Source organism: Pyxicephalus adspersus, chromosome 2 (genome assembly GCF_032062135.1).
Source record: "Pyxicephalus adspersus chromosome 2, UCB_Pads_2.0, whole genome shotgun sequence".
NCBI lineage: Eukaryota > Metazoa > Chordata > Amphibia > Anura > Pyxicephalidae > Pyxicephalus > Pyxicephalus adspersus.
Genome location: NC_092859.1, coordinates 115,924,397 through 115,949,824, shown reverse-complemented (window position 1 = coordinate 115,949,824; position 25,428 = coordinate 115,924,397). Strand labels below are relative to the sequence as shown.

At 36.2% G+C, this 25,428-nt stretch overlaps 1 protein-coding gene across 1 annotated transcript in view; it reads left to right on the top strand.

Annotated features, from left to right (window-relative positions):
* The window catches only part of SHANK3 (SH3 and multiple ankyrin repeat domains 3), a 181,501-nt gene that overhangs the window by 94,505 nt on the left and 61,568 nt on the right, over positions 1 to 25,428 (top strand). The window contains exons 7-13 of the mRNA XM_072402006.1: positions 2,198 to 2,306; positions 2,772 to 2,923; positions 3,468 to 3,635; positions 4,402 to 4,518; positions 10,000 to 10,077; positions 15,476 to 15,542; positions 16,881 to 17,214. Coding sequence (XP_072258107.1) covers positions 2,198 to 2,306; positions 2,772 to 2,923; positions 3,468 to 3,635; positions 4,402 to 4,518; positions 10,000 to 10,077; positions 15,476 to 15,542; positions 16,881 to 17,214 — 1,025 coding nt within the window. The remainder of the gene's footprint in view (positions 1 to 2,197; positions 2,307 to 2,771; positions 2,924 to 3,467; positions 3,636 to 4,401; positions 4,519 to 9,999; positions 10,078 to 15,475; positions 15,543 to 16,880; positions 17,215 to 25,428) is intronic.

Here is a 25,428-nt window from a genome sequence, read left to right as displayed (position 1 = left end):
TAAATGTCATATGTGGGTAATCATGTTGAGAACATGAAGGCAATGTTGGTCTTGGTAAATGTGCATTGTTGTCAGTGTGACAGAGTTTCCAGTCCCCCATGGGTCTGTCAACTGGTAGATCATTTTATATTGAATTCACTAGAGCTTTTCCATGATTCCATACAACATAACATCTTCTCCAGAAAAGGCTTCCACCCTATTAATAATAAGGACAATTTAAAAAGTAAAACCAGGGCATGGTCTTCAAGCAATTCTACTGTGAGCCAAGTAAAATACAAGGTCAACTGGTGTTGTCTCAATGAACTATTGGCAGCTAAACTGAATGATACTGTGCGTGTTTTTCAAGTAGTGTGGTCACCCTGGATAGATAATTATTTGTCGGCTGACTTTAACAGGGATTTAAGCTACGTACAAACGTCCAATGGTTCTCACCCAATAATCGGCTCAGGGCTATCGGGCGAGAATGTGGCGTGTGTACAGCACCAGTCATCCATCGTTTGAACGACCGTCCTGGCAGATCCACAGACAATGGATGACTAACGATCCTAATGCAACGGAAGGGGGAGAGCGCGCAACAGGGTGCCGCACTGTCGCTCCCCCCCTCCCCTCTACATAGAGCAGAACGGTGCTGTATGTACTGCACTCGTTCATGCATCGTGCAAAATAGTCGTTGGAAAGGATCGTAAAAGATCCTTTCCAATGACTGCTATTGCACGTGTGTATGCGGCTTCACTCTCACTTTGAAAGGTTGTTTTATTGTGCTCACCTCAGCAGATAATGTTGGTTATATTTAATTTCAGGTCCTTATCCTCCCGATCTGTTTCCTTTCTATGCCCTTCGTTTCTTTTTCTTTATCTTTCATTTCTCCAATTCTTCCCCCGCCTTTTTCTTCTTTTCTTTCTCTTTTTCCTCTCTCGTTTTTTTTTTTTTGTGTATGTCTGCCACTGGTATTGTTGGCTGAAACGAATTAGAAGCCTCCAAGTTTCTTATTTTCTGATACGATTTACAGTTATTCTAATTCTTGCTTGTTTACCTACCATGTGCGAGATTGACAATATCTAAATCTTTTTCTCTTTTTGTACTTTGATTTGATTTGATTTTTGTTTAAAATTTTTGGAAAATTGTAAAACCTTTGTTCTTAACAAAATATTGAAAACAAAAAAAGTAAAACAAGTAAAGCTAATTTTTATTGCTGCTCTAATAATTCAATGATGAACAACTACACAAGTATAGGGATTAGCTAATAAGATAGCAAGGGACAAATAGTGGACTCTAAGCTAGTAGGTTGTGTCCCTGGGGTGGTCCCTTTGCATGTTTTGCACCTTTAGGATATAGACAACATATCAAGTGTTAATGTAATATAGCTGGCTTCCTAACATTTTTCTGCCTTAGTTATGACAGGAATGCTTTCTACCTAACAACTTATTTCTTGCTTTTTTCATGTTTAGGTTGCATTCACAGATGCTGATAAATTGGGTATGGAAGACGTTTTTAGGGTTATTTTAGGGGTTGGTGTTATGTACTATGTTCAAATTAGGGGAAAATTGTTTCTAGAAATGTTAAGCTCTATCCTGTCTATCATTCCTCCAAAGACCTGTGTTGGTCTTTGTGATTAAGAGTGGTAAGAGGTGAATTTACTAAGATATATGTCAGATGCCTATGTATTATATACCTGCTTGCGTGTAAACTTGGTGCTCCAAATGTACCTGCAGAGTTAAGTTTCATGGGCAGTGATCAGTCAGGTCTGTCTGGTTCATATTTTACAATAAAATCAATGAAATGGCAACCACTCAGATCAGTATGAAAATATTATGTGCATATGGTGGGACAATCCCCTTTATATTGATTAACAATATGGTCTAATTTTTGGAAAGCTATTATTTGAACAGCCAATTAAAAGCATTCCTTCAAAGACTGTCCATGAAATATAAAGGGTTTCATATCCATAACAAGCCTAATTTCAATAAATACCATTGTTAAATAGCAAAAGCATACAGATCTGAACGTCTCATAAATTTACTTTCATGTAAATCATATAAACACAATAATATATGCACATGTGAGTTCACTGAAAACATATTTTCTCCTTTTTAATAGATTTGTGTGTAAGACATCTTTAAATACTAACATATATAAAAACAACAAATATATATCTGACCTTTACTTCATCATTTTATATTCTTTTTTAATGGCATAGGGGAATCTAAAGAAATTTATGGAGTACATACAGACTCTAAATACTGAGAAGGTGAGCAGACTGCTGGAGAGGGGTCTGGATCCCAACTACCAGGATCCAGATACAGGAGGTGAGTGAATTTCAGATCAAAGATAATAAAATGCAATGTAGATGTTTTCAGATGTAATGGAGAGCTTTAAAAATGCATAATTTATTGTCTTTGTTTAATTAAAGTTTATCTTAGTGCACTGAAGCACAAATACATGGTTCATTGAATTTAATGGTGCCACTTGTTAAAATGCATGAAAACCGTTTATCATCTATGAATTATGTAAACAGCACCAAGTCAGGGTGACAACCAGAGCGATTCAAGTGGTTTGCTTTGTCCTCTAAGTCACTTCTAAGCCCAGCATCAACCAGAGTATGATTTTTGTAGTTTTAGGTAAAAAAGATATAGATCTTCAGTTAGGACAACTAAAATATCTGAATTGCTACAGACTTTTTTGATTCTGTGTACTATTTTTCTTATATTTATTTATGTTTGAGTACACATGCTGCCATATAGATGGAATTTCATGTGACCTATCTTTTGCAGAATGCCCCCTTACCCTTGCTTCTCAGCTGGAGGGAGGAGCAGACATGGTGAAAATCTTACGAAGTGGAGGTGCACATCTTGACTTTAGAACGCGCGAAGGGCTAACGGCTCTGCACAAAGCGGTTCGATACCGCAACCATGCCGTACTAATGGTAAATAGGGGTTTAGATCTGAGATGTTTTTAACATAGAAATGTATACATAGGTATGATAATGGTCTGATCCTTTTGTGTTATTGACAGTTAATAAATATGATAAATAATATGAAAATCACATATTTTACTGTAGTAAGTCAGAACTTTACATATTGATGTAGGAGGAAAATAAATAAAAAGTCATACATTTTACTCGCTAGGGTTAATATTATTTTTCTTTTAATTGTAAAGCTCCATCATCTTACATAGTGCTGTACATAGTGTAATACAGACAATAGTAGAATAAAAATGTAAAATAATATATGATAACACTGGTCTGTACCAGTTGAGTTAAGTATTCTCAAGATAAGTTGAGTTAACCTAGGTACGCTTTTTATTTTCACATTACAGCCACTACAATCATCATTGTAGTATACTTTAATACTGTGTGCTGTTTATCCCTTGTAAATAAACTTATATCATCTCTTTAAATTTATATTAAACTTTTTATTTTCATTCAATCCTCTTTCTTTACCGTATTACTTTTTTCATTTGGTGCTTAGACCCTCTTGGATTTAGGTGCTTCTCCAGACTACAAGGACAGCCGTGGCCTGACACCACTCTATCACAGCGCAATGGTGGGAGGAGATCCATACTGCTGTGAGCTTCTGCTCAGAGACTATGCCAGCCTTGGCTGTGAAGATGAGAATGGCTGGCAGGAGATTCACCAGGTGAGACACAGTTACACACACCGTTAAGTGGGCAGACTTCAGCTGATTGTACAGTGAAGTAATCCATTCTCAAAGAGTCTCAAAGACCACCAAATGTCCAGTTTCATTTGCTTTCTAATAGATTAGAAACACTTACTGTTTATTTGTTTGTTAGAGCATCTCCTGCTTTCTGCTTTCAGCATAAAATATCCAAGATTTCAGTACCTTTGGTGTAAATTGTGAATATGAACTTTCACACTTCCTACAGCAACGCAACTGCCTATAGACGCATTATTGCAGAAGGGACATTGCCTGTCCCTTTTTACAATAATGATCTGCCTGATCATACAAACTTAAGTTTAACTTTAGCTCAAGCTTAACTGCTTGTTTAGACTATGTAGTGTCCAAAGATCCTAATTTTAATGGAATTTTTCAACATGAACCTATTTTTTATATGTTTGTACTGATCTCAATGAACATCACTTTGTATCAGTCAGTATGTATTTCCTACAATATAAATTGACTAGAAACACATAAAAAAAGCATTTTCTCCTGTGAATACTACGAGTTTAAGTGTTACATATAGACGCCTGAGGCCTTGAACAACACTAAATACACAATTTATCAACCTTTCAAATTTTTCATACCATGCACATTGACACATATGCATGCTGCTAATATCATATTTTAGTTTAGGAATAGAGGTAAACCATGCCATAGATGAATAGTACACCTAAGTTGTGTTCTGTGGAAGTTCTGAATATATCCAATCTTTGTGTGTTCTCAGGCGTGCCGTTATGGACATGTTCAACATCTGGAACATCTTCTGTTTTATGGAGCTGATATGAGAGCACAGAATGCATCGGGGAACAGCGCTCTGCACCTTTGTGCACTCTACAACCAGGTAATACACCTTCCTGTACCCCTTGGTAATATATTCTGTGCGAATGCTGAATGGAAAGAACTGTTGGGATTCAGTGACCCATATTTCACTATTCCTGTACTATTTATTTATTTTAATTAAAACTTAGTATCCAAGTGGATAATTATTATTGCATAAAATATTTTTAGTTAACATAATATCATGTTTATGGTGTTTTAAGTAATGTGCAGGCTTGTTAACCTCAGAAGAACAATAAATATATGAATGTAATCAACTGCAAACCTAAGGTACAATGCTGTTCTGGACCAGCTTGCTTTAAATGTAGAAACAAATGAAAGACCCTCATTGTGTATTCCCCATGTAAAAAATATGTAAAAGTGTTTTTAATATGGTCTACTAACCTGCCTTAGTACAGACCTTGTGTAGTCCCCCATATATCAGCATTGACAGTGAAATAGGAAGGGACATCTCTTAACCAATAATGCTTTACTGCCTTACTGCTTTACACAGTGCTATAAATTTAAGACATTGAGCTTTATAATTGAATGAGAAAGCATGGCCTTCAGTGAGCTGCTGTTTCAGTGACTTCTATGAACAGGCCGTATTTCTTTCACTGCAGTGCAGAAAAGTAAATGATGAGGACTTAGTGCATAGTGTCTGCACTGGAGACCTGGCTGAACAGAATGGTACGTTTCTTGTCAGATAGAATCGTCCACATGTATGCACTTATACAGAAAATTAACACTTTAAACCTCAAGGACGAGTCTATGAGATAGCCTTGCGTATCCTTCTGTGCATGCTACTGACAGCAGAAGTGCTGATATGTAAGCAGGAGTTGATGTGACAGGCTCTTTAGACAGCTGATGTGTTGATATGGAGCTTCTGCGACAGGTTCCCGCTACAATGATTGCTGTTACAGCTTCTTATCTTTCATCATCTAAAACCTGGCAAGTAGTAAAACAAGATTTATTAGTTTCAATATTTGAAAACACTTTATTTTAAAAGGATCTCAAATAACTCTACCAGGTTTAATATCAGTAACATAGTGCTATTTATATAGGATACACCGTAGTATATACCTTGTAGTGTCAAAACTGGAAAATATTGTTTTTTTTATTTTTTTTATTCCAATAACAATAAGCTTAGGCTAAATTAAAAGCAACTTTACTCTACCAGTAAGAAGGGAAGGAATGTATAAAGCATTTATGATGATAAGGAGGATGTCAGAGATGAGAGCAGATTTGGACTGGTAGAGACACAGAGGACCTGATTTGTTAAAGCTCTTCAAGATTGGAGAAAATAGACTATGAGTGAACCTTGGTGATCAAGCAAACCTAAAATAAGAAACCCATTCCAGATTCACTGGATCACCCAGGTTCTCCCATGATAGTCTATCTTCTCCATTCTTGGAGAGCTTTAATAAGTCAGACCCAGAGATAGAAAGAACAAGAAACGGCTTAGCATGAGTGTTCATAGAAGGAAAATAAAAGAAGAAGAAAAGCATAAACTTTCATTTCCAGGTCATCCTTTTATTAAGACAGGTAATCAACAGATCTCAGGTTTTAGGAAGACTGAGATTATGTAATCATTGATCAGTATCCAGTTAAACTTAGACTTGACTGGGTTGAGAGAAGTAAGTATAGATATAAATGTGGCTATAGTTATGTGGGCTGCAAGGGAAATAAGTGATTAAACTCTTGAGATTTTTGGGTAGGGGTGATTCAATCCTATTGAATAAGGCACTTGTAGGTGCTCCAGGAAGGATGATTTGAGAGAAATGAAATTATGAATTTTGTACAAAATCTTTGCACCTCAGCATCTGAACCATTGACCTTCACAGAGAAGGCTTATAAATTAGGGTGGAATATTCTTACCAGTACCATATACCAATGTAATTGGGTTTACCAAAGAGAGTGTTAAGCAACACCTGAGATTATACACTACTCCTTGCCAATCCTCCACTTCTTAAAGCAAGCTCCAAAAACATAGGGAACCATAATGGACAGATACTTGGTTTTCTCAGAGCTGTACAACTCCAATGACTTTGTGCATACATGGCTGAATTTATTTTCATATGAACAGACTTTTTTGACTTTTTTTACTTACTGCTGTCTGTTAGAGAAATACTGAAAATCTGTGTGGACCCTGACCCATAAAGACTAGAACTGGACACTTCTGATCTATATTACAACTAATAGAAACAATCTGATATATTTAGTCTACGTGTTTCCAGTAAACATTTTACCTCTTTGCTTTCTTTGCTATATTTTTTGCTTTATGCTTTTGTGTGTATTAATGAGGTTTTTGTTCTTATTAAAAACAAAATTCATACTAATATGCTGCAGATGCATAGCATTAAAGCTGAAATTTTTGGCAAACAGGCAAACAGCTAAATACACAGATGAAATACTTATAAAGAGGCCAAATGTATTTCTGACAATCCAGCCTGGAAAGTCAAAACAACACAACTTTCTCTGGCAGTGCAGCAGACCTGATTTTTTCTGTTGCAGTTAGATAACACATTTGGGTCTTGTGCCTACCCCAGCCTCTAAATCAAGAATGAGAAGCACATTGGTGAGCTTGTTTCTTTGTCATTGTGTTCTCTCGGGATTCTATCAACATGCTCCTTGCATTACTGCACAACTGATTGCCCCCTTGTGCTGCTTCTCCCTTGCCCAGTTTGCATTCTACTGTATTGGGACCGTAAGAGGTTTATACCTAATCAAATTCAGGTACTAAAAATGATTACAGATCTGCAATATTTTTTTCTATCCACCTGTAGTTCAGCATTAGGATTTTTTTTGTGTCATCAGCTCAACTAAAGACACACACCTTTTCATTTCTTTACAGACCTATACCCCTACATGTTATGATTAATGGCTGATGTATGCTTTAAAATGCTCTTCTCCCTCAGTGACAATGCTGCTTTCTGTCCTTGCACTGACAACTCTTTGCTCTGTGTAGTATCAGCTATGCCCTTCATTACAAGTGTCCTTGCACACGCTTGTTTTGCAGAGGGAAAGAGGGGCTGTATCTGACCATCTTTGTTACTGAGGACTGATTGGAATGCTCAGTCATATTTAGATACTCGGCATATCCGTTTTAACAGGAAATTGGAGATAAGACAATGGAAATGGGGTTTGTTAGTGACTGAACATCTATTTCTGTGACTTTTTTTTGGGCTTCTAAGTGTTTGTAAACCCATTTAATAAAACATCAATTATATAACCTTGAATATGGTCATTTCAAAAGCAATGAAAAATATCAATATATTATATACATAAATAGACATCTAGTTTAATGGAAATGTGTGAGATGTGCATGTTTTGTAGCAATAAAAGCTTGTTTATTCTTGTCTGCATTCTATCATATATAATGTCCTATTTCCTATCCTTGTAACACAAGTATGGAAAAACCGCAATGAGAATATAGACAGTAATAAAGATTTGTCTGGAGTTTTATTTTAATCACAATTAAATATAATTTAATTAAAAGTTGAGTAGGACTATAAAATTTCAAAGATGTACTTTTTTTAATGCTAAGTGTTTCAGTAATACCTACCTTAGAATCAAAGTCATAACCTGCTCAGTTTTTTAGTTACTTCGCATCTCGCCTGCCACAAATATGTAGGAGCGCTACTTTGCTCTGAAATCTAGTCTCAGGTGGCACAATATTGAAACTCTGCTTTGTAATGGTATCATAGTCTAATGCTGTCAGATTGTAAAGGGCTCTGAAAACTGTTCCTTGCAGATACAGTTGTGAAATAAGCATAGGGTAGGGATACAGTGTTTCCAGTCACCTAGGATGGATTTCTGCCTTGGAGCCAGTCTGGGCACCATGACTTTACTTCCAGTTATCTCATCAGTGTTGTCCTGCCTGGGGCTCTTCTAATCTCCTGTGCATGCTGCCGATACAACACTTCTGGGGATCTCATGGAGAAACAGAGCTCCCAGACTACACCATGTGAAAGAAATCACTGACTTTGTGTTCTTTATGCTCCCTGGCAGGGGAAGACTTTGTTCATTTGAGCACTCATAGCCTCTGTATTAACCTGTTCAGACTCTTACAGGATAGCAAAACCTTTGTAATGTTTTACATAACGATTGGACTATGAAAAGTATTTTTATGTTAAAATATAAATCATACAATGTAGCCTGCTTATGGAAATGTATGAGAGAAGTATAGTAGAAGACTCATAAAACGACTCTGTTGTAGATGTGAAAAAACAAGGAATATATACCCAGTGCCCTGCTGGTGTTGATAAAAAGAAAAAAATTTGTTTATGTACTATCTCTTTACATTATTATGATCAAGTCGTCAGAAGAAGTAGTTTGTATTCGACCAGCGCCTAGTAGTTTTATTGGTGTTCTCACTCATACAAGTAGTCCAGCGAGGAGGGGACCAACTAACAACTTCCTTTAGTGGCGACTAGGAGGGGAGATAAATAGAGGCGACGGAGCTGTGTTGAGGACAACTGTTGTTTTAGGAGAACACTTACCAAGCACCCCAAGTGCTGAAGGGTGTGTAAACTAAGCTAAACAATCAAAAATTATATGCTGCAAACATTCAGTGTGGATGTTACTGAAACTATGTTTATAAATAATGATGATAAAAATGAGCAGATCCACAGTTTAATTTGAATGAGAAAGGTTGGAACCACAGTTTGGCCTGCAGCAGAGTGCTGTAGCTCACATGGGTTCTGAAATGGTCCCAAATTGTATCTATGGGGAGAAAGTGATGGAAGTATAGGTTTTCAGAGTATAAAAAAAGTTATGATTATGATATAATTTTATCTACATATGAATGAAATAGCAAATACATTGTAACAATTGCTACATTATATTTACACAGAAGCAGCTGCATTGCTCTGCAGCTCCAAAAAGCCTTTCTGGCAGGATTTGGCACCTCTAAATCCAAAAGTTTTCAGAACAGAACATTTGGGGTTCATTCATTTTAGAGTAAATAGGTGCTGGGTCCCACTGTCATATAGACCTTGATACAGCTTACTCATTTGTAGCTAATAGTCAATACACAGTAAATATTGTTACTTAGCCAATACTTGAAAAGGAAGGCTCAAAAATTGCTCTTGCATTAAGGCTTTTTGGGACTTTGGAAAAATGGAGGCCCAGCACTACAAGCAAATCAAATTTACTGCATTGTTTATGCACTGACAATAAGGATCGAACAATCACTCTGTGTCCAATCATTTGACTGGGGATGTGTTTCTGACTAGTGTATTGTAAAGAGAATCCCTCGTGTTTTCAATATTATTGATTTTTTTTTCAGTTTAATCATTTACGATTTAGGGTACATTTTCTGTCCTTATTCTCAAAATATCAGAAAGAAAAACTGTATTTATTATCTGTATAAATTCTTTTTTATCCTTTAAACACCCTTTTTAAAAGACAACAATCCGGTTTTCCTTCTAACAGTCTGATAATTAAAGCCTGTAGGGATTAATGTTTGTACCAAACTAATTCCTTTTTTGTTTTCTTCTAATAGGAGAGCTGCGCTCGGGTTCTTCTTTTCCGTGGAGCAAGTAAAGAGATCCGGAACTTCAACAACCAAACTGCGTTCCAGGTAAAAGCAAGCATTCAGTGTGCCTTATTCACACTTTAGCTGGGTTGGAAAATAACTGTTCAAAATTAGCAAATTATTGGCATTTTCAATGGAAAGATGACCAGTTAATAATATCTATAAAACAAGTTGTTATATTTTTTTTTTGTTTTTTTTTTAATTTGCCTTCAATAATGTATATTACAAATAATTCATCAACATGTGAATACATAGAAGGTGCCAGTACAGTTCTTCTGTTCCTTTGTGTGGAAAACACAATTCCTATTAAATCTAGACGCATAATTACTGTACTTGGAAGAGATTGTGTCATTGTATAGATAATACTGAAAGTGTAATATGTGTGTGGGTGAGAGGGTGCCGCTCCAGGTTGTTACAAGGACACCAATGTTGTCCCTGTGATGAAGAGATAATCTATGCCTATCTAGATTATCCTGTATTATCTAGATTACTGTCATCCTGGTGTCAAACCCCTCCCTACTATCACCATCTGTTGGGACACAACATCATATTTGACTTACACTGTTTACTTATATATTATTACTGTTATAATTATTCAGCAAACATAAATTCTGTACAGTTTTTAGTTTCTATCTGTTACAGGGTAAGCACTCTGTATAGAGTATTGAAAAAAGAATGAGAATGGTGGAATTTTTGTTTCAATACCTCCCTTCAATACCTACCTTCAAAACCTCTTATGGATACATTTATATAAAGTGCTTTATGGACAAAGCAGAGATCCATATGATAAATTACAAATTTACACATTGGCTGGTGCACTGTGTGTAGGTGGTGTTTAGAATATATCTGTGCAGTCGCTGAGAACTCTTTGGAGCCTATTTATAAAGGAATGAACAGACTGATTGCTAAGAAAAACGGCAATATTCATTTTCTAATTTACCCTATTAATAAAACTGCTGTTTGGTTTAAAGGATTGTCACTTTTCATCTTAATTGCCCCTTTATTGGCCTTTCTGCATTTACATGTTTTTAGGCACTTTAGAACACCAGATACTGTTTGTTACTTTAAAAGTGGAAAATGCCATAGGCCACAATGGGGATCAGTCTTGCTTTTCTCAAACATCCTGTGTGCCAAATAAGCAGTTGTTTACCACTTTAGAAGGTGGCGAACAATGGGAACAGTGGTGTCCGCCATTATTGCCACAGCTTTTCGGTTCAATTGAATAGAGCTTCTTATAACCACTTTAGAAGTATTATAGTGCCTCTATTCTTAATTTTTAGAAGATTAGTCTTTGTGGAACAAAACCTGTTCCCAATTTTGTTAATATGTAAATTATAAAAGTGATCAAAATAATCAGAAGGCCTTTTTGTAATTAATTAGATACAGCAAAGCAAAGCCTCTTCTATGAAGAGGGTGGGTGTTAAACCCTTCCAAATTATATGTTAATGCACATTACCCTGGTTGTTTGATCCATATGTATATCCAACAGCCTAGATAGGTATTTTTGCTGCAATGTTTGTGGTGCAGAGTTTATAGTCCAACTGCCCAGAATAATGCAACGTTACAAAGCATCCTTAATTGGCATCCCATTAACATTTACTATTACTATTTATTTGGATAAGGCCTGTATAGGACAGCCTTTTGATTACACAAACAACTGAACCTACTGTCACCTAACGTTAACAACATTCTCAATTTTAAGTTGTCTTGCACCTTAAGCTCATGCAGGATTAATATTATTGCTCTTTGATATTTCTATATCCCTGTATGCTTTAAAATTATTGAAAGGTGTAAATCAAACTGTACAGAGCTTGCTGAGAGGAAGAAGAAAGGACAAAAGATACAGAAAGTGTAGGCTGAGTGGGGGCAGGCAGACTGAAGGTGTGTTCATTAAAAAACCAGCAATATGTACACATCAATGAATGAAAAAATTTGTGCTATATACTTTCAGCTTTAAACATTTAATATGACTGCCGTACTTCTTAGCACCATTTGTAGATGTTGCACCTGATGTGTATTAGGAATGGTTCATTACATGTTGGTGATTTCACTGTGCTTCTGCTATTGTTAGAAGGAACATGGATTCCAAGTAATAGGAAAACTGGACCTACACATTTTATCAAGCTAAATCCTTCCTCTATACAATATATCTTACTGTTTTTTTTTCATTTTATGACATTGTCAAAGCTTTCAGACTTCAAAATGGCTGCAAACAGTATTTTACTTTTAATACTTCACATAAACCATACAGATAGATTTTTATGCATTTACATTACAAGGCTTTTTTATACCTTTTATCAGACACTTTAACTAACAACTACATTATATAGAACACACATGGCTCCTTTTTCCATATTCTAAATTTCTTTTTGTTTCATCTAATTAAAATATAGCTGATCTTTGCTTGGTAATGCACAAACATGTATTACTGTGCTTTATTGTCTTAATACCTGGCACAACACAAATACATAGATTATTGCATTACAGAAAAATGTACATGTACAAAACAAAATCTATGTCACTTCCGCTGCGCCTAACATAAAACAAAAAATCATCTTTCTTTTGTACACTACTAGTCCCATCAACCTCCATGTATATGAGCACAACCAAGCCAGACATATTTAAAGCCCAGTACAGACATCCAGAGGACTCAGATGGTTGTCACTGAAACATTCCTTAAGAAATGAACACCCAGCATTGTTTTGCCCTACAGAGATAGGAGGGGGAGCGTGTGGTACCCGGCTGTCTTCTATTAAAATTCATAGTGCTCATTCTCGACTGGTTATTCATTAATACGCTGTGGTGGATTAATGAACTCGGGACTGCTGTACACACTAGATTTTTGCCTAAGATGAGCACAATAAATTTTTACAGGTGACAATTATCTGACGTGGGTACATGTCTTAGTCACATCTAAGGCTCCATCCATAAATACAGTGGTGAAGGGAGTGCTGCTACCCAGGAACACAAAGTGTGTTATTTGCAGGATGAAAAAGGCACCTTAAAAGGTAAACTAATAAAGCCAACGTCAAAAACTAATTGTTTCCAATATTTAGTTAAGAATCAACAAAACATCATCCTTTATAGGTAAACCAGACACATAAATCAGTTGGCTGGTATGATGTTCTGCACACTGTATTATTGTCAGCATGCAAATCATAATAGTTAAGAGAATGTTCTATGAATGATCCTATAAAGTATCATTTTAGTAGAGTATCAGGTGACCTCTAGAGGTCGGTCTTACACACTGCATTATCACTAGATCCAAGATAAATTTACATAAAATACATGCTCAGTTAAATATAATTTATTCCTGTTTTATGCATGCATGAAAACCTATTGTTTGTCTCAGCTACATAAAGCTTTGTAGGTAGATATATGTAAATGAGTGAACCTGAATACATTGATTTTTATTATAAAGGGTAGGTATTGGCAGTTTAAAGCTAAATAATTAAGCTTAAAGGGAAACTAAACTGAAAAATGCCCACCCCCCAAAAAAAAAAACATACTTACCTTTAAACCCGCAGGGCAAAATTTTTTCTTTGCGCGAAAAGACTTCTTCTGCGCATGCACAGAAAGAGCACCCAAGAGCCTCCTGGGATGCATGACGTAGGTATCCCAGGAGGCTTTGCGCTCCTGTTCATTCTTGATCGCCTAGTTGAGAATTAGGGGGCGGTGCCGCACCCTTTTTTTAAAAGGGTGTTGCACTTCAAAAAGACCCCAAAGAACAGAATTTTTACTTTACATAAAAGGATTCTCTACCCTTTTATGTAAAGTGACATTTCTGAGTTTACGTATGCTTTATTTAGGCACCCTCCAGACAGAGATTCAGCTTGCAAATAAAGAAACTCTTTAACAAAAACACTCTGTAATATAAATACATGTACTGCCATTGTCTACCACTACTTTTAGAAGCTGACAGTTTACTGGATGTCATGATTACTCTCTAGCATCACAAACTTTTTGGTTTACTCACCTGAAAGGAGTAGGAGGCTTTAATCTCTTTTAATGCTCTTGTTTTGAACTGCAATGATATGCAGTACCTTTGTAAATCCCTTCTTTCAATAGGAAAAAGAAAAGTATCTTTTTTTGATACTTGCTGATTCAGTAATTGGTCCTAACTGTCGAGATCTATAAATTATTTCATCACAGCACTGCACTTATGTAGTCTTTGGATGTCACAACTGCCGTAAGCATTGGCAAACATTAGTAGTTGTGTTAGTGCTGCAGTGGAGGTCGGGGACATGTCTATTCTGTCTGGGTATCTGGATTGCTAAATTAACTGATCAGAATTATGAATACTTTGGTAGCTAAACACTTCATGTGTACAAACAGTGTAGTTGATGCCTCTAAATTTTAATGTTTTCCGTGTGATATCTGTTGCATCTGGATGCCCTCTACATTTCTCAGTTATTTATAAACACACATATACTGCACGTATGCTAATAAAATATATATAAAGTATAATATGGCAAAAACTAAGCTGTAATTTCATTTTGGAATACATTCTTTCTTAGTGGCAGTGCCCACTTCTATATCCCTTACACTCCCTCTAAATTCCTTTAGGTTTAGCCTTAATTAACCTGTGACAGACTATGGACATTAAACTATTTGCATATTCTTTAAAAGCAGTATAGGAGTTTTAAAATAATCCATTCCCGACCCTTGTAGAAAATTCATTTTACTGGCTTCTAATAGTGAAATAGTTTGACTTTTTTTGCATTATTATAAAAAAATCTATGCAGTCCGTCTCTTGTTTTCTTCCCTCAAACTTTTATCATAGATATCAAATATCTTAAGAGAAATATTAATTAATATGTGACACAGGTGGCTTTTTTTTAAAGGGCTCCAGGGTTCAAAGGTTGAAGCATTGATTAGCATAGGCTATAATGTCAGTGATCTCTAGCAGTCTCATGAAACATATTTAACGTCTCTAACTGTCTACAGAAGTATGTTTCCAATATCCAATGACTTGTACAACATGTCTGCAGTCTCTGACAGTCTCCTCACAACATTTTGTTGTATTACATTTATTAAATATTGTTGATGTCTGGGGTTGCACTAGAGGCCCCCTACATCAAGTAATTTGACCACCTCTGCCATAGAGACTAGCAGGAAGTACCTTAGCGATCCTGACCCTGGCGAGAAATCGCCATTGTTAAGATTTCATATATGACCTGATACTGTGTCAATATATCTTATCACAGAGACATTCAAAAGACCATCTTGTAATAGTTTAGAAATGTGCTGGTTGTTAACATTAGAGAACTGGCAGCCTAGCAGGATCTTCTCTGCAGAGAAAAATGCTAAACATGTACTGTGATTTTTTTACAATGCAGTGGAAAAAAATGACCACTTGTTCAAAGTGCTACTATTGTTTGTTTGAAAAACTTGTTTAAAATCTGGCTACAAGTTCTATGCCTCTGATTTGCTTATGTTACAGGTTGCAATTATTGCAGGAAATTTTGAGCTTGCTGAAATTATCAAAACCCACAAAGAATCCGACATTGGTAAGTGACAGGATGCAATACACATATTATTGAAAATAGCTACACCAGAGAAATCATTTCACTTGGTGGTATAAGTTTTATACAGGTTAGATAGTATTTTGTAATACACAGGTTTATTGGCAAGCGGAACATTTTGTATGGAGCTTTAAGATTACCAGCAACAAGCTTTTTTTCTCCCAAAATACATTTGCACTAATTTTTTATGGGTCTGCAAAAATTCATATTCACCCAGGCCATGCTATGTAGCTTCATTTAACTGGACTTGTTCTATGATGCATAGTTCATTATTCATTATATGTTGTTTATATAATAAAGCAACCAGCTGAAATCTAAACAATAAATATGATTTCTGTGGAAAATCTTGGGGTAGAGGAGGAAGTTGTAAAACAGAGAAGGCAGATTTGTAGATGGTGAGAAGGGAGTTCTCTTCTGTGGCAGCCTCCACAGTTACCAGCTTTACTTTCTTTCAGCAAGAGCATGTTCAGACCTGAGGTTTTTTCAAGTGTTTTGAGCAGTTTTAAGGCTGGAAAACACATGCAAAAATAGTTGCCATTGCACCTTTTTTTTGGTAATAGTTTATTATTCCTCCATCATGCTTGTATTGGTCCAGACATATAAACGTAAATGGTAGTAAGACAGTTCTCAGAATATGCAGAACAGAAGAAAGGTAACAAATGATGATAATAAAAATAAGATGTTATTAAAAATTTGAAATAGAAATGTGCAAATGATTAGGGAACTTTTAGAAAATATTAAGTTTTTAAAGTTAAAACTTCACTGGCCAGTTATGAACCTTCAACTACGGACATAGCCAAGAGCACCAATAATGCTACATTACAAGAATTAAAAGAATGAATGCACATTTCTGTCAATTAAGATACAGGTTAGGTTTAAGACTCAAAGAGTGGGAATTTCTCTGTGTAACTTGTCGTAAAATCCTCAATTAATGCTAAGGCAAGATTACTGATACACGGCAAAGCAAATAGCTGGAAAAGGGAGGGCCAACACAGGTCAGTAGCACAGGGCTAGTATATAGTTTTATAATGCTTGTAATCAATCAGTCAGGAAATGAGGTGGGCTTACCTTCTCCAGTATCTAATACTGCTTGAGTAGAAGAAGAGAAGTAGAGAAGAAGCCAAAATGAGCAGGGAAATGAGACTATTTAATTTAAGGTAGTACGTCAACTTTACTAGAACAAGTCCATTTGAATGTCATTACCTTCTGCTGGCTATTATTGATAAACAGTGTGTAAACATAATTTAGTTTATAATAGTTTAGGTTTCATCATTTTTTCTTCACTATTATTTATGACTTTCTTCTTTTATTTGTCTACTTCAGTGCCTTTTCGGGAGACTCCAACTTACACAAAGCGTAGACGTGTTGTGAGCTGTGTGGGTCTCTCATCCCCACGTTTTCTGCAGCGTTCTGCCAGTGATAACAACCTCAATTCAGATGGAGCACATTACTCTCCAGTGCCCTCGCTTCGCGGACTACCCCCACAGTTGCTCTCCCAGGGACCTGAAGTCTCCGGCGGGGCAGCAGTGGGGGACAGTAGCCTTGCGAGCACTGCCAGCTCCCGCAGCACACACAGCCGCTCTCCATCATTACATCGTGCAAGAGAAGAGAGGGATGGTGATAGCCACACACTACGAAGAGGACGGGGAAAGAGCAGGTGAGAGAAAATATAGTTTAGAAATTTCAACAGTCTAAATAACTAGATGTAAAATACTTAGTGGTGTCGTGGTTCAGATCATAGAGCAGTTTTAAAATGTTAAGAAAAGGAAAGGTAATATTAAGCTGAAATCAAAGCTAAACTCAAACATGAGCAAATTACCTTCAGTGAAAACAGCATTTCAGTTGATCAAGGGATATAGGCAGCTGAAGTTGTCCTATAAATGATAAGCTTGTTTTTTTCTTCCTGCTTGATCATATCAAAGAACCTAATCACTAGAACAAGCAATAGGGAGCCCTGAAAACAGCATCGGAAAACGGGCAAGGCCAAGCTCGATTTTTACAGTAAAAGTTAAAGTGAAACTAAACTTTAAAAAAAACGTGATCAGGCACATCCTTTATTGCAGAAGATATATGCAATGTTTCTTCTGCAATAAAATAAACTCACCCACCTGATTGCAATTTTCTATTTACACTCAGCTGTTTTCACTCCAATACCATCTTCATCTTCTTCTGAATGTGGGATCTTTAGCCATCTTGACTGGCCAGGGCAAGGTAAAGGAATTCCGACTCATGTGTGCAAGAGTTCATGCAGCCCTGGGGTGCTATGTCTACAAGTTTATATACTTGTACAAAAAAATGGCAAATAGGAAGGTAAGTATGATTTATTGCAGAGAGAACATCATCATTGTGCAATAAAAATCTCCTATGCTTGCATCTTTTTATTGTGGAGCTAAAGTTCTACTTTAAAGCTTGCATGTATGTTTTCAGCTACCTAAATCTATTGGTATACTGATCATTTTTACTTACTGATGTCACTGAAGGTAATCTTTGATTTTTTATCATGGGCATAGTCTGAATTGCCCAGGTTTGTTACAGGTTTACCTAAACTGCCTTTATTTATATGTATTTTCCAACTCCCCTTCCAGCAACACCATGCACTATTTTCTGTCTTTCTTACTGACCTTGATTATATATATTCTTTCACAATTGTACCTATCATGAAAAGCTGCAACAAACCATTTGGGACCATTAAGCACTTTTGATATTAATATATATATATTGTGGTCCTAATGTAAGAGGCAGTGTATGAAGTATATACAGAAGATACATATATATATAAACCATACTGGTGATAGAAATTATACCTGATGATGTTTAGTGGAGTTTGGTCCAAGTATGTTTTGATGCCTGAATCTGAAAATGGAACATGCATGTGCACGTACTATTAGTTAAAACACTCAGAGTTTCCATTATTGTGGGATCCCCTTATAGACATATAACACTATTTTCATCAAAACACATTAAAATGATTTAGTTTGGGATGAGTATAGTGGTAGGTACTTAATGTTTGGGTGATTTCAACAAAAGACATATAACATAAAAATATATTCACACCATAAATTATTTATTGTACATAGACCAAGCTAACAAAAGCCATCTGTACTTAGAGATGAGCGAAAAGATGACATTACATATACATCAAAATATGTTTCAAAATTGCAGCACTTAAGGTATATCCATGTGATCCATTAGTCAATTTGCTTGATGCATTTTGCAAATAATGTTTCATCAGGGGTGAACAAGACTGTGGTTTAGAGGACTATGTATAACAACAGTCACAAAATATATATAGGGACATAAACAATAACACAGTATGTTAATGTTTGTGCATGAGTTTGTAACTACACAAAGTTACCTGTCATATTTGTTATACGCAACCTGTTATATTCATATTATATACAGGAGCTGCAAGATTCAGCCCGCCAACCTTTTTATCTCACAATTCCACCCTAATTTGAACAGGACCTTCAGTGCAGCTAAACTGACATTGAGGTCATCTACAAAATATGAATATAGAGCCTCCAACTGATAGGAGACCTGTATTTGGACTTCTTTGATCTCTGTGCTTCCAACTGAGATGTACGACATACGGTGGTTAACACAAAGGTTATACCTTTTTAGTTGGTCGGTGATGTCCCATCCAAACACCTAGCAATTAATTAATATGGTAACCACGTGAAGTTAACAAATTGATGCACAAACAATAATATACTGTGTTATGGTTTATGTCCCTATAATATTTTACAATTGTTGTTATTTATTGATGATATAAAGTCCTAAATCACAGTTTTGTTTACCTCTGATGAAACAGTATTTGCAAAATGCGTCAGGTCAAAATGAGTAAAAAGTGGATCACACAGATATACCTTAAGCTTACCAATTTTGAAACATCATTTGATGTATATGTAATGTCATCTTTTCGCTCATCATTAAGTATAAACAGCTATTGTTAGCTAGCTCTATGTACAATAATTTATGTTGAATAAACTTATATAGTATATGTATTTTTGTTAAAACAGGCCAAGTCCTCTACTACTATACTCACGAATCTTAATGATGAGTTTTTCTGTTTTTTTAATTATATAGAATTATGGGTTAGGGCGTAAAATACAGGGCTTACTTCCCCCTTCTATGGCATTTTTTCATGAGTGTCTTAAATGCCTTCATGTTTCAAGTTCCTGAATGCATTGCTTACACTTTACATGTAATTGTCAGCACATAGCTACACATTCCTCAATCAAAAATAGCAGTTATTTCTAAATGAAGCTTACCTACTACAGCAAGAACAGAATGGGTTAGTTGTTATGATTAGATAATAATATTCATTAACCTTCAGTAAATAGGTGTGTTCCCACAAGGTCAGCCTTCCCTGTGTTTATTGGAGCTTAGGAGTTTCCATATGCAATTAAATTTAGATTGACAACTCATGTTTTCATGTTTTCCTTATTACCTTTAGAGGCTTTTATGAAGTTGTAAACAAATTGAGGTCTGCGTTGCAGACATGATTAGTATATTAGGGAAATTTCTAGATGTGGGTTTCTTTTATTTAGCAGTGTCACTGGTATTTTTAGTAGTGCCATGATAAAAAATTCATTATGGTATGTTTTTTAGATATTTTTAAAGATGATGTTGGGTCTCCTTATTATTGAAACCAGACTCTTTAATAGGCTTGAGATATCCCTGGATAAGAAATGAAGCTGTGAATGTGCATGCCCCTCGTCCTGTCTACCTCTCTACCTATAAATGGTCCTATGGGTTCTGGCTTGCCTAAAAGGAAAGGGGGCAAAATGTGTATAGCCACCTTCCTTATCATCCTTACAATGTAATCCCTGTGTTGTGGAGGAATTTTTGGGAATCTTGAAGTCTTTTAAAAGGGGGGATGGGGGGCAGATATCTGCCTATCACCCTGGGAATCACTACATAGTATCCCTTGCCCATTCACAGAAAGGGTTAAAATAACCCTAGAAATAACAACACCCAACAATAGAAAAACATTTGTTTTTTTTAACTAATACCTTTGCAAGATGCAGCAATGTCCAAATAGTGGCCCGCAAGGACCGGGTCAGTGCTGCCTGCTTCACATGCAGTACCAGCTTCTTTCGCTGTGGGTTGACAAGAGCTCTGGCCAGATGGGCAAAGCTCCTGTCATTGTGCTTAGGCAATCCAGTATCCAGGCTGCTCTCTTCGCTGGGTTGGCTAGACACATTTAAACAATGACATAAGATCTGTCTACATGGATGGATCCCTTGTCATTGCATTTAGCCAGAGCAGCAGAAAAACTGCTCAAACCACTTGCAAGAACTGCTAGTCTGAACTAGTTATATTTGGGGTTTGTGAAATTATGTTTCCTTTTTTTTTATTATATAGAGAAGTTTTTTTCTGATAATTACTTATATAAAGGCCAAAAGACTTATATAGTATAGTTTATTGATTTGATTAACTTTATTCCTATTAGTTTCAGAGTTCTTGGTAATCTAAAGGTGCTGATTTAGGTGAAAATTTAGGTGATTATCCTAAATCTATGGGTAGGGCACAACATACCTGCTTTCTCCTAGGGAAACAGCATTTGAGCAGATTAGAAAGCAGGCTTGAACTTGACCAGTAACTTGGTATTTTTGAAATATAAAGATACCAACTCTGGATCTTACACCTTTAAATACTCATAAGCAATGGCAGTGCTTATATTTATAACCTAACAGGTCCCCTTTAAATGTAATGTTCTATGTCCCTCTTTATGTATGTTTATAAATATTTTGCATATAAGGTGTTGAATATCAATATTATATTTTCACACAACATATCCTAACTTGAATTGTTGTCTAATTGGTCTTTCAAAGTATTTCAATCTAAGGCTATCTACACATGTCAGATGATTCTCGTCCAATAATCGCTTCAGGGCTAGCATCGGACGAGAATCTGGTGCATGTACAGCGCTTGTACATACCATACTGACGGATCCATGAACAACGAACGATCCTAATACAAGAAGGAGATAGCACAGCGGGGTGCAGCTCGCTTGTTCTCCCCCCCTTCGTAGAGCAGAACGGCACTGTATTTACAGCACTCATTATGCATATTTTGTCCTTTGTTATCGTGAAAGATCCTTTCCAAAGACAAAAATCTGAAGTGTGTACGTAGCCTTAGGCTGTAGAAAATAAATTCAGATGGGCATTCACCATTGTTTTAAAAATTCAAACCTAATGTGAGATATAAAATAGTCATGGTTGTTATAGTTCCAGTAAACAATAGTGTAATATTTTCACTTTCAATGGTGAATGAAATGTTCACTAGCGGTGTTGCTTTTTGAATAACTCACTGATGCAACAAAAGAATTTAAACAACTCACCAGGAACTAAACCTCTACCCAGCTTCATCACCAGAGACGCATCACCAACTTGCCTCCCACAAAGCATGGTGAAGGTGACTCCAGACTGTAGATCAAATCCAGGATTCCTATGACTTTCTTGTTTCAGTCACATACTACTCCCTGCAGAGTCAGGTGAAGTGGCTACAGATAAAGATGAGAGCCTAGCTGTTGTTTTTTGACAAAATTTGGTATATGTATTTTAGTAACAGTCCTGTTCAGTTTGGTGCATATTTTGGTGAATGACATTTGCAACTACACATGATGAAGTATAAAGTTAAAACACCTATACATCATCCTTTTAATTTACTTAAAAAGACATAACTCTTGTAAGAGAAGTCTAGGCATACATTAAAATAGCATAACATTATTAAGAAAAGTGTAGGCATCCATTAAAATTAAACTTACAAAGGTGTTAAAAAGTGATCTTTAACATCAAACCTTCTTCCAACCTCAGTGCTTTTTATGAATTCATTTAGCATATTCCTTCTTCTTTGGATGTCTCTTGAGATGTTAAAGGTATTGGGAGAAGCTTCAGAAGAAGTGACAGGGGTCAGGACCATTAAAACACTTCAGAAATTGGCTAGCTGCATGATACCAAACCTTCTTCATGAAGGATTCACATGTAATCAATAGCAAGAAGCTAGGTGAATAATGAGTTTATTTAAGTAAACCTTACAAATATTAAAAAAAGTATTTTTTTTTAACTTTGGGGCTGTAAACTATGCTGTTTAGCAGCTAATTTAGACTCCTGGAAGATAGTGCAAATGCTTATTAGAGCTAATTTATTTATTTTAATGGGAGAAAGTACCAACCCCCCCCATAAACACACTTTACTAAGCACTGATGACCAAAGGTTTCAATTACCTAAAACACAAGTGGTGCTGAGTATATACTGTGTAAAATGATAAATTTAGTTTATCTTATGTCAGGGTCTGATAGAGCTATTGTCAATGAGAAGCAATAGGTTGCAGTGATGTACCTCCTACATCAACAAAACTGGTGCATAACTAGCTAAAAATACTGCAAATGCTGAGGACTTTCATCCATTTCAACATTTCAAACATTTCAACATACTTTAGCATCTTATTAGCCTTTGTGTTCTAAGTCCTCAGTAGAGGTGATTTTTATTGTACTCAAAATCACTTCAGTCCCATATTTTAGGACCGTCCTTTATACATCAACCCAGCTTTGTTCTGCTCTTTTTGCAGTCTTTTTTACCACTGGGGACCCCTGAGATAATTGTCAAGTCTCAGAAAAACCCAGGCTAAAGTATATCTACAGCTCATGGTACATTATGCGATCATTACGTTTTGTTTTGTATAAGAAACGGATTGTAGCACACCTGGAATATTTGTCTGCCATGGTGGATCATTAAATCCTTTATACTAGAAAACCAAAATTGGTTCGAATGTAGAAAGCTTAGGACCCCTGTCATGTTTTACTGCTGTCTTGGGCTTTATTTATATGGGAATATAATTTGGGAACAGCCTTTAAGTAGACAGGAAATGAGAGAAAATTAGTAGCAGAGATACAATTATGTTTTGATATTATTAATTATGTTATTTCCCTCACACTAGTAATCAGAAGAGTTCTACCTTATAAATTTCTACCTAGTGGTCAGGAAAGATATGCTCCATTACACCGATGGTTAATAAAGAAGTGCCCCTTATATTGGAGGGTAGTTGGGAAGCTCCCTTTATACTGGTAACCAGTTAAAAAAGCGCCCCTTTATACTGATTGTGAGTGTAGTGCCCCTTGCTTAGTGTAGAAGTGATCATTTGCTTAAGATACCAGTTGGAATATGCCTCCAGTAGTGGTCAGTGTTAGTCACTGCTCAATGAAACCCTAGAAATCAATGGAGGAACCCTGTGGTCCCAGGGAACAATGCTTAAGTTAGGCTGACCTAGTCCATCATATTCCACTGCTACAATACCCAATTCATACTAAACTTATAACAGAATACATATCATAACTGGACTATAGTCCTCTGACAAAATAGTGGCATAGATTGTTCAGGTGGGTGCTCAATTTGTATGCTGTAAAGGAAAAAAAAAGAGAAAATGGGATCAAAGGTGACCTGTACAACTCAAGATATTTCACCAACTGCTAATAATGTGACCTATCAAGTGTTTCCCACCTTCAACATAGCGGAAAGTTTATCCTTGCTGTCAAAGGCCCAATCATTATATGGTAATAAGCCTGTTAAGTGCTTCGTGCTTAGGTTTAGTTAGGTGAAACAATAATATTACGGCTGTACTGAGAAGTATATAAGGACATTTAAATAAAACCCAAGGTCAAATTTGTTGAAAAAAGCTGTTAATATTAGTTATAGAGGGTGCCGCTTATGTTTGTAATCCGGGAGTAAAGTACTGGGAGCTATCCAACCTATCATTGGTAGCTTGTTAGTCTCAGTACTGGGAAAATTTGGCCAATTCAGAAAAAAATCTACACTTGGACATAGGGTAGGATAATTGCAAGCACAAAGTTGGGTCAAGATGACATCAAGTACATTTTAGGGAGGTCAGCAGTGAAAGTTTACATAATTCTCACACGTTTTATCAAAGACAATTCTACAGCCATAACATTTTGCATCCCCTCGGAAGCCCCAAGTTTCAGAAACAGTATGTGCTGGAGGCAAATGATAAACATATTAATAAGAAAGCTGAAAATGTAGAATCAGCCATTAAAACCTCATACTGTACCATGCCAACTGTTTATAGTACACAGTTTTATTCCTGAAGTATTGGTAAGTAGACTTATATAATATAAATTTATTTAGCGTCATCTTGCAATCTTTTTTAAGGCATAGTTTAGAGTTATGTTCTCATCACTGTTCTGCTTTTGGGAGATTGGGAGGGAGTGCATGACAACCTGGGTTTAGAAAAAGTGGGTTGTATGACTACAGCATACCTCCTCAGCCCCTCTTTTGCATAATGTGGGTGAAGTGTTCAGTAGTCAACAGAGGTAACTGGAAACAATGGGCCTGGACATTAAAGTTCTCCAAGACTTATGAAGATAGACTATAATGGAAGACCCTTGATGATCCAGCAAACCTGAAATGACATTCTGAAAATAATTTATGTTTATTTGGCAAACATTTTTGATCCTTGACCAAATCCATTCCAGTGTTGCTGGATCACCTAGGTTTACCCATGATTGTCTATCTTCTCCAGTCTTGGGGAGCTTTATTAAATCAGGCATGAGAGAGGAGGGTGGTACAAACAGTTAGCTCTGGACAGTTTCAGCTTACAGGATTTTGGCAAAATTTTTAGCTCCCCTTTGTAGAAAGGCTATATCAGGAAGTTTACAAATGACTTTATTAGGTGTTTATAGGTGCTCTAATAAATGTTCAAAGAAGGAGAACTTTCTGAGTGTTTATGACTTCCATCAAGAACCCTCCAGTGGTAAAGTCCAAAAGCATGCTCGTGCTTTCATGTTCACTGGGTCAGACTCTGTGTTCTGCCACCCCAGATATTTATTTGCATATCAAACTGTATTTCCTAA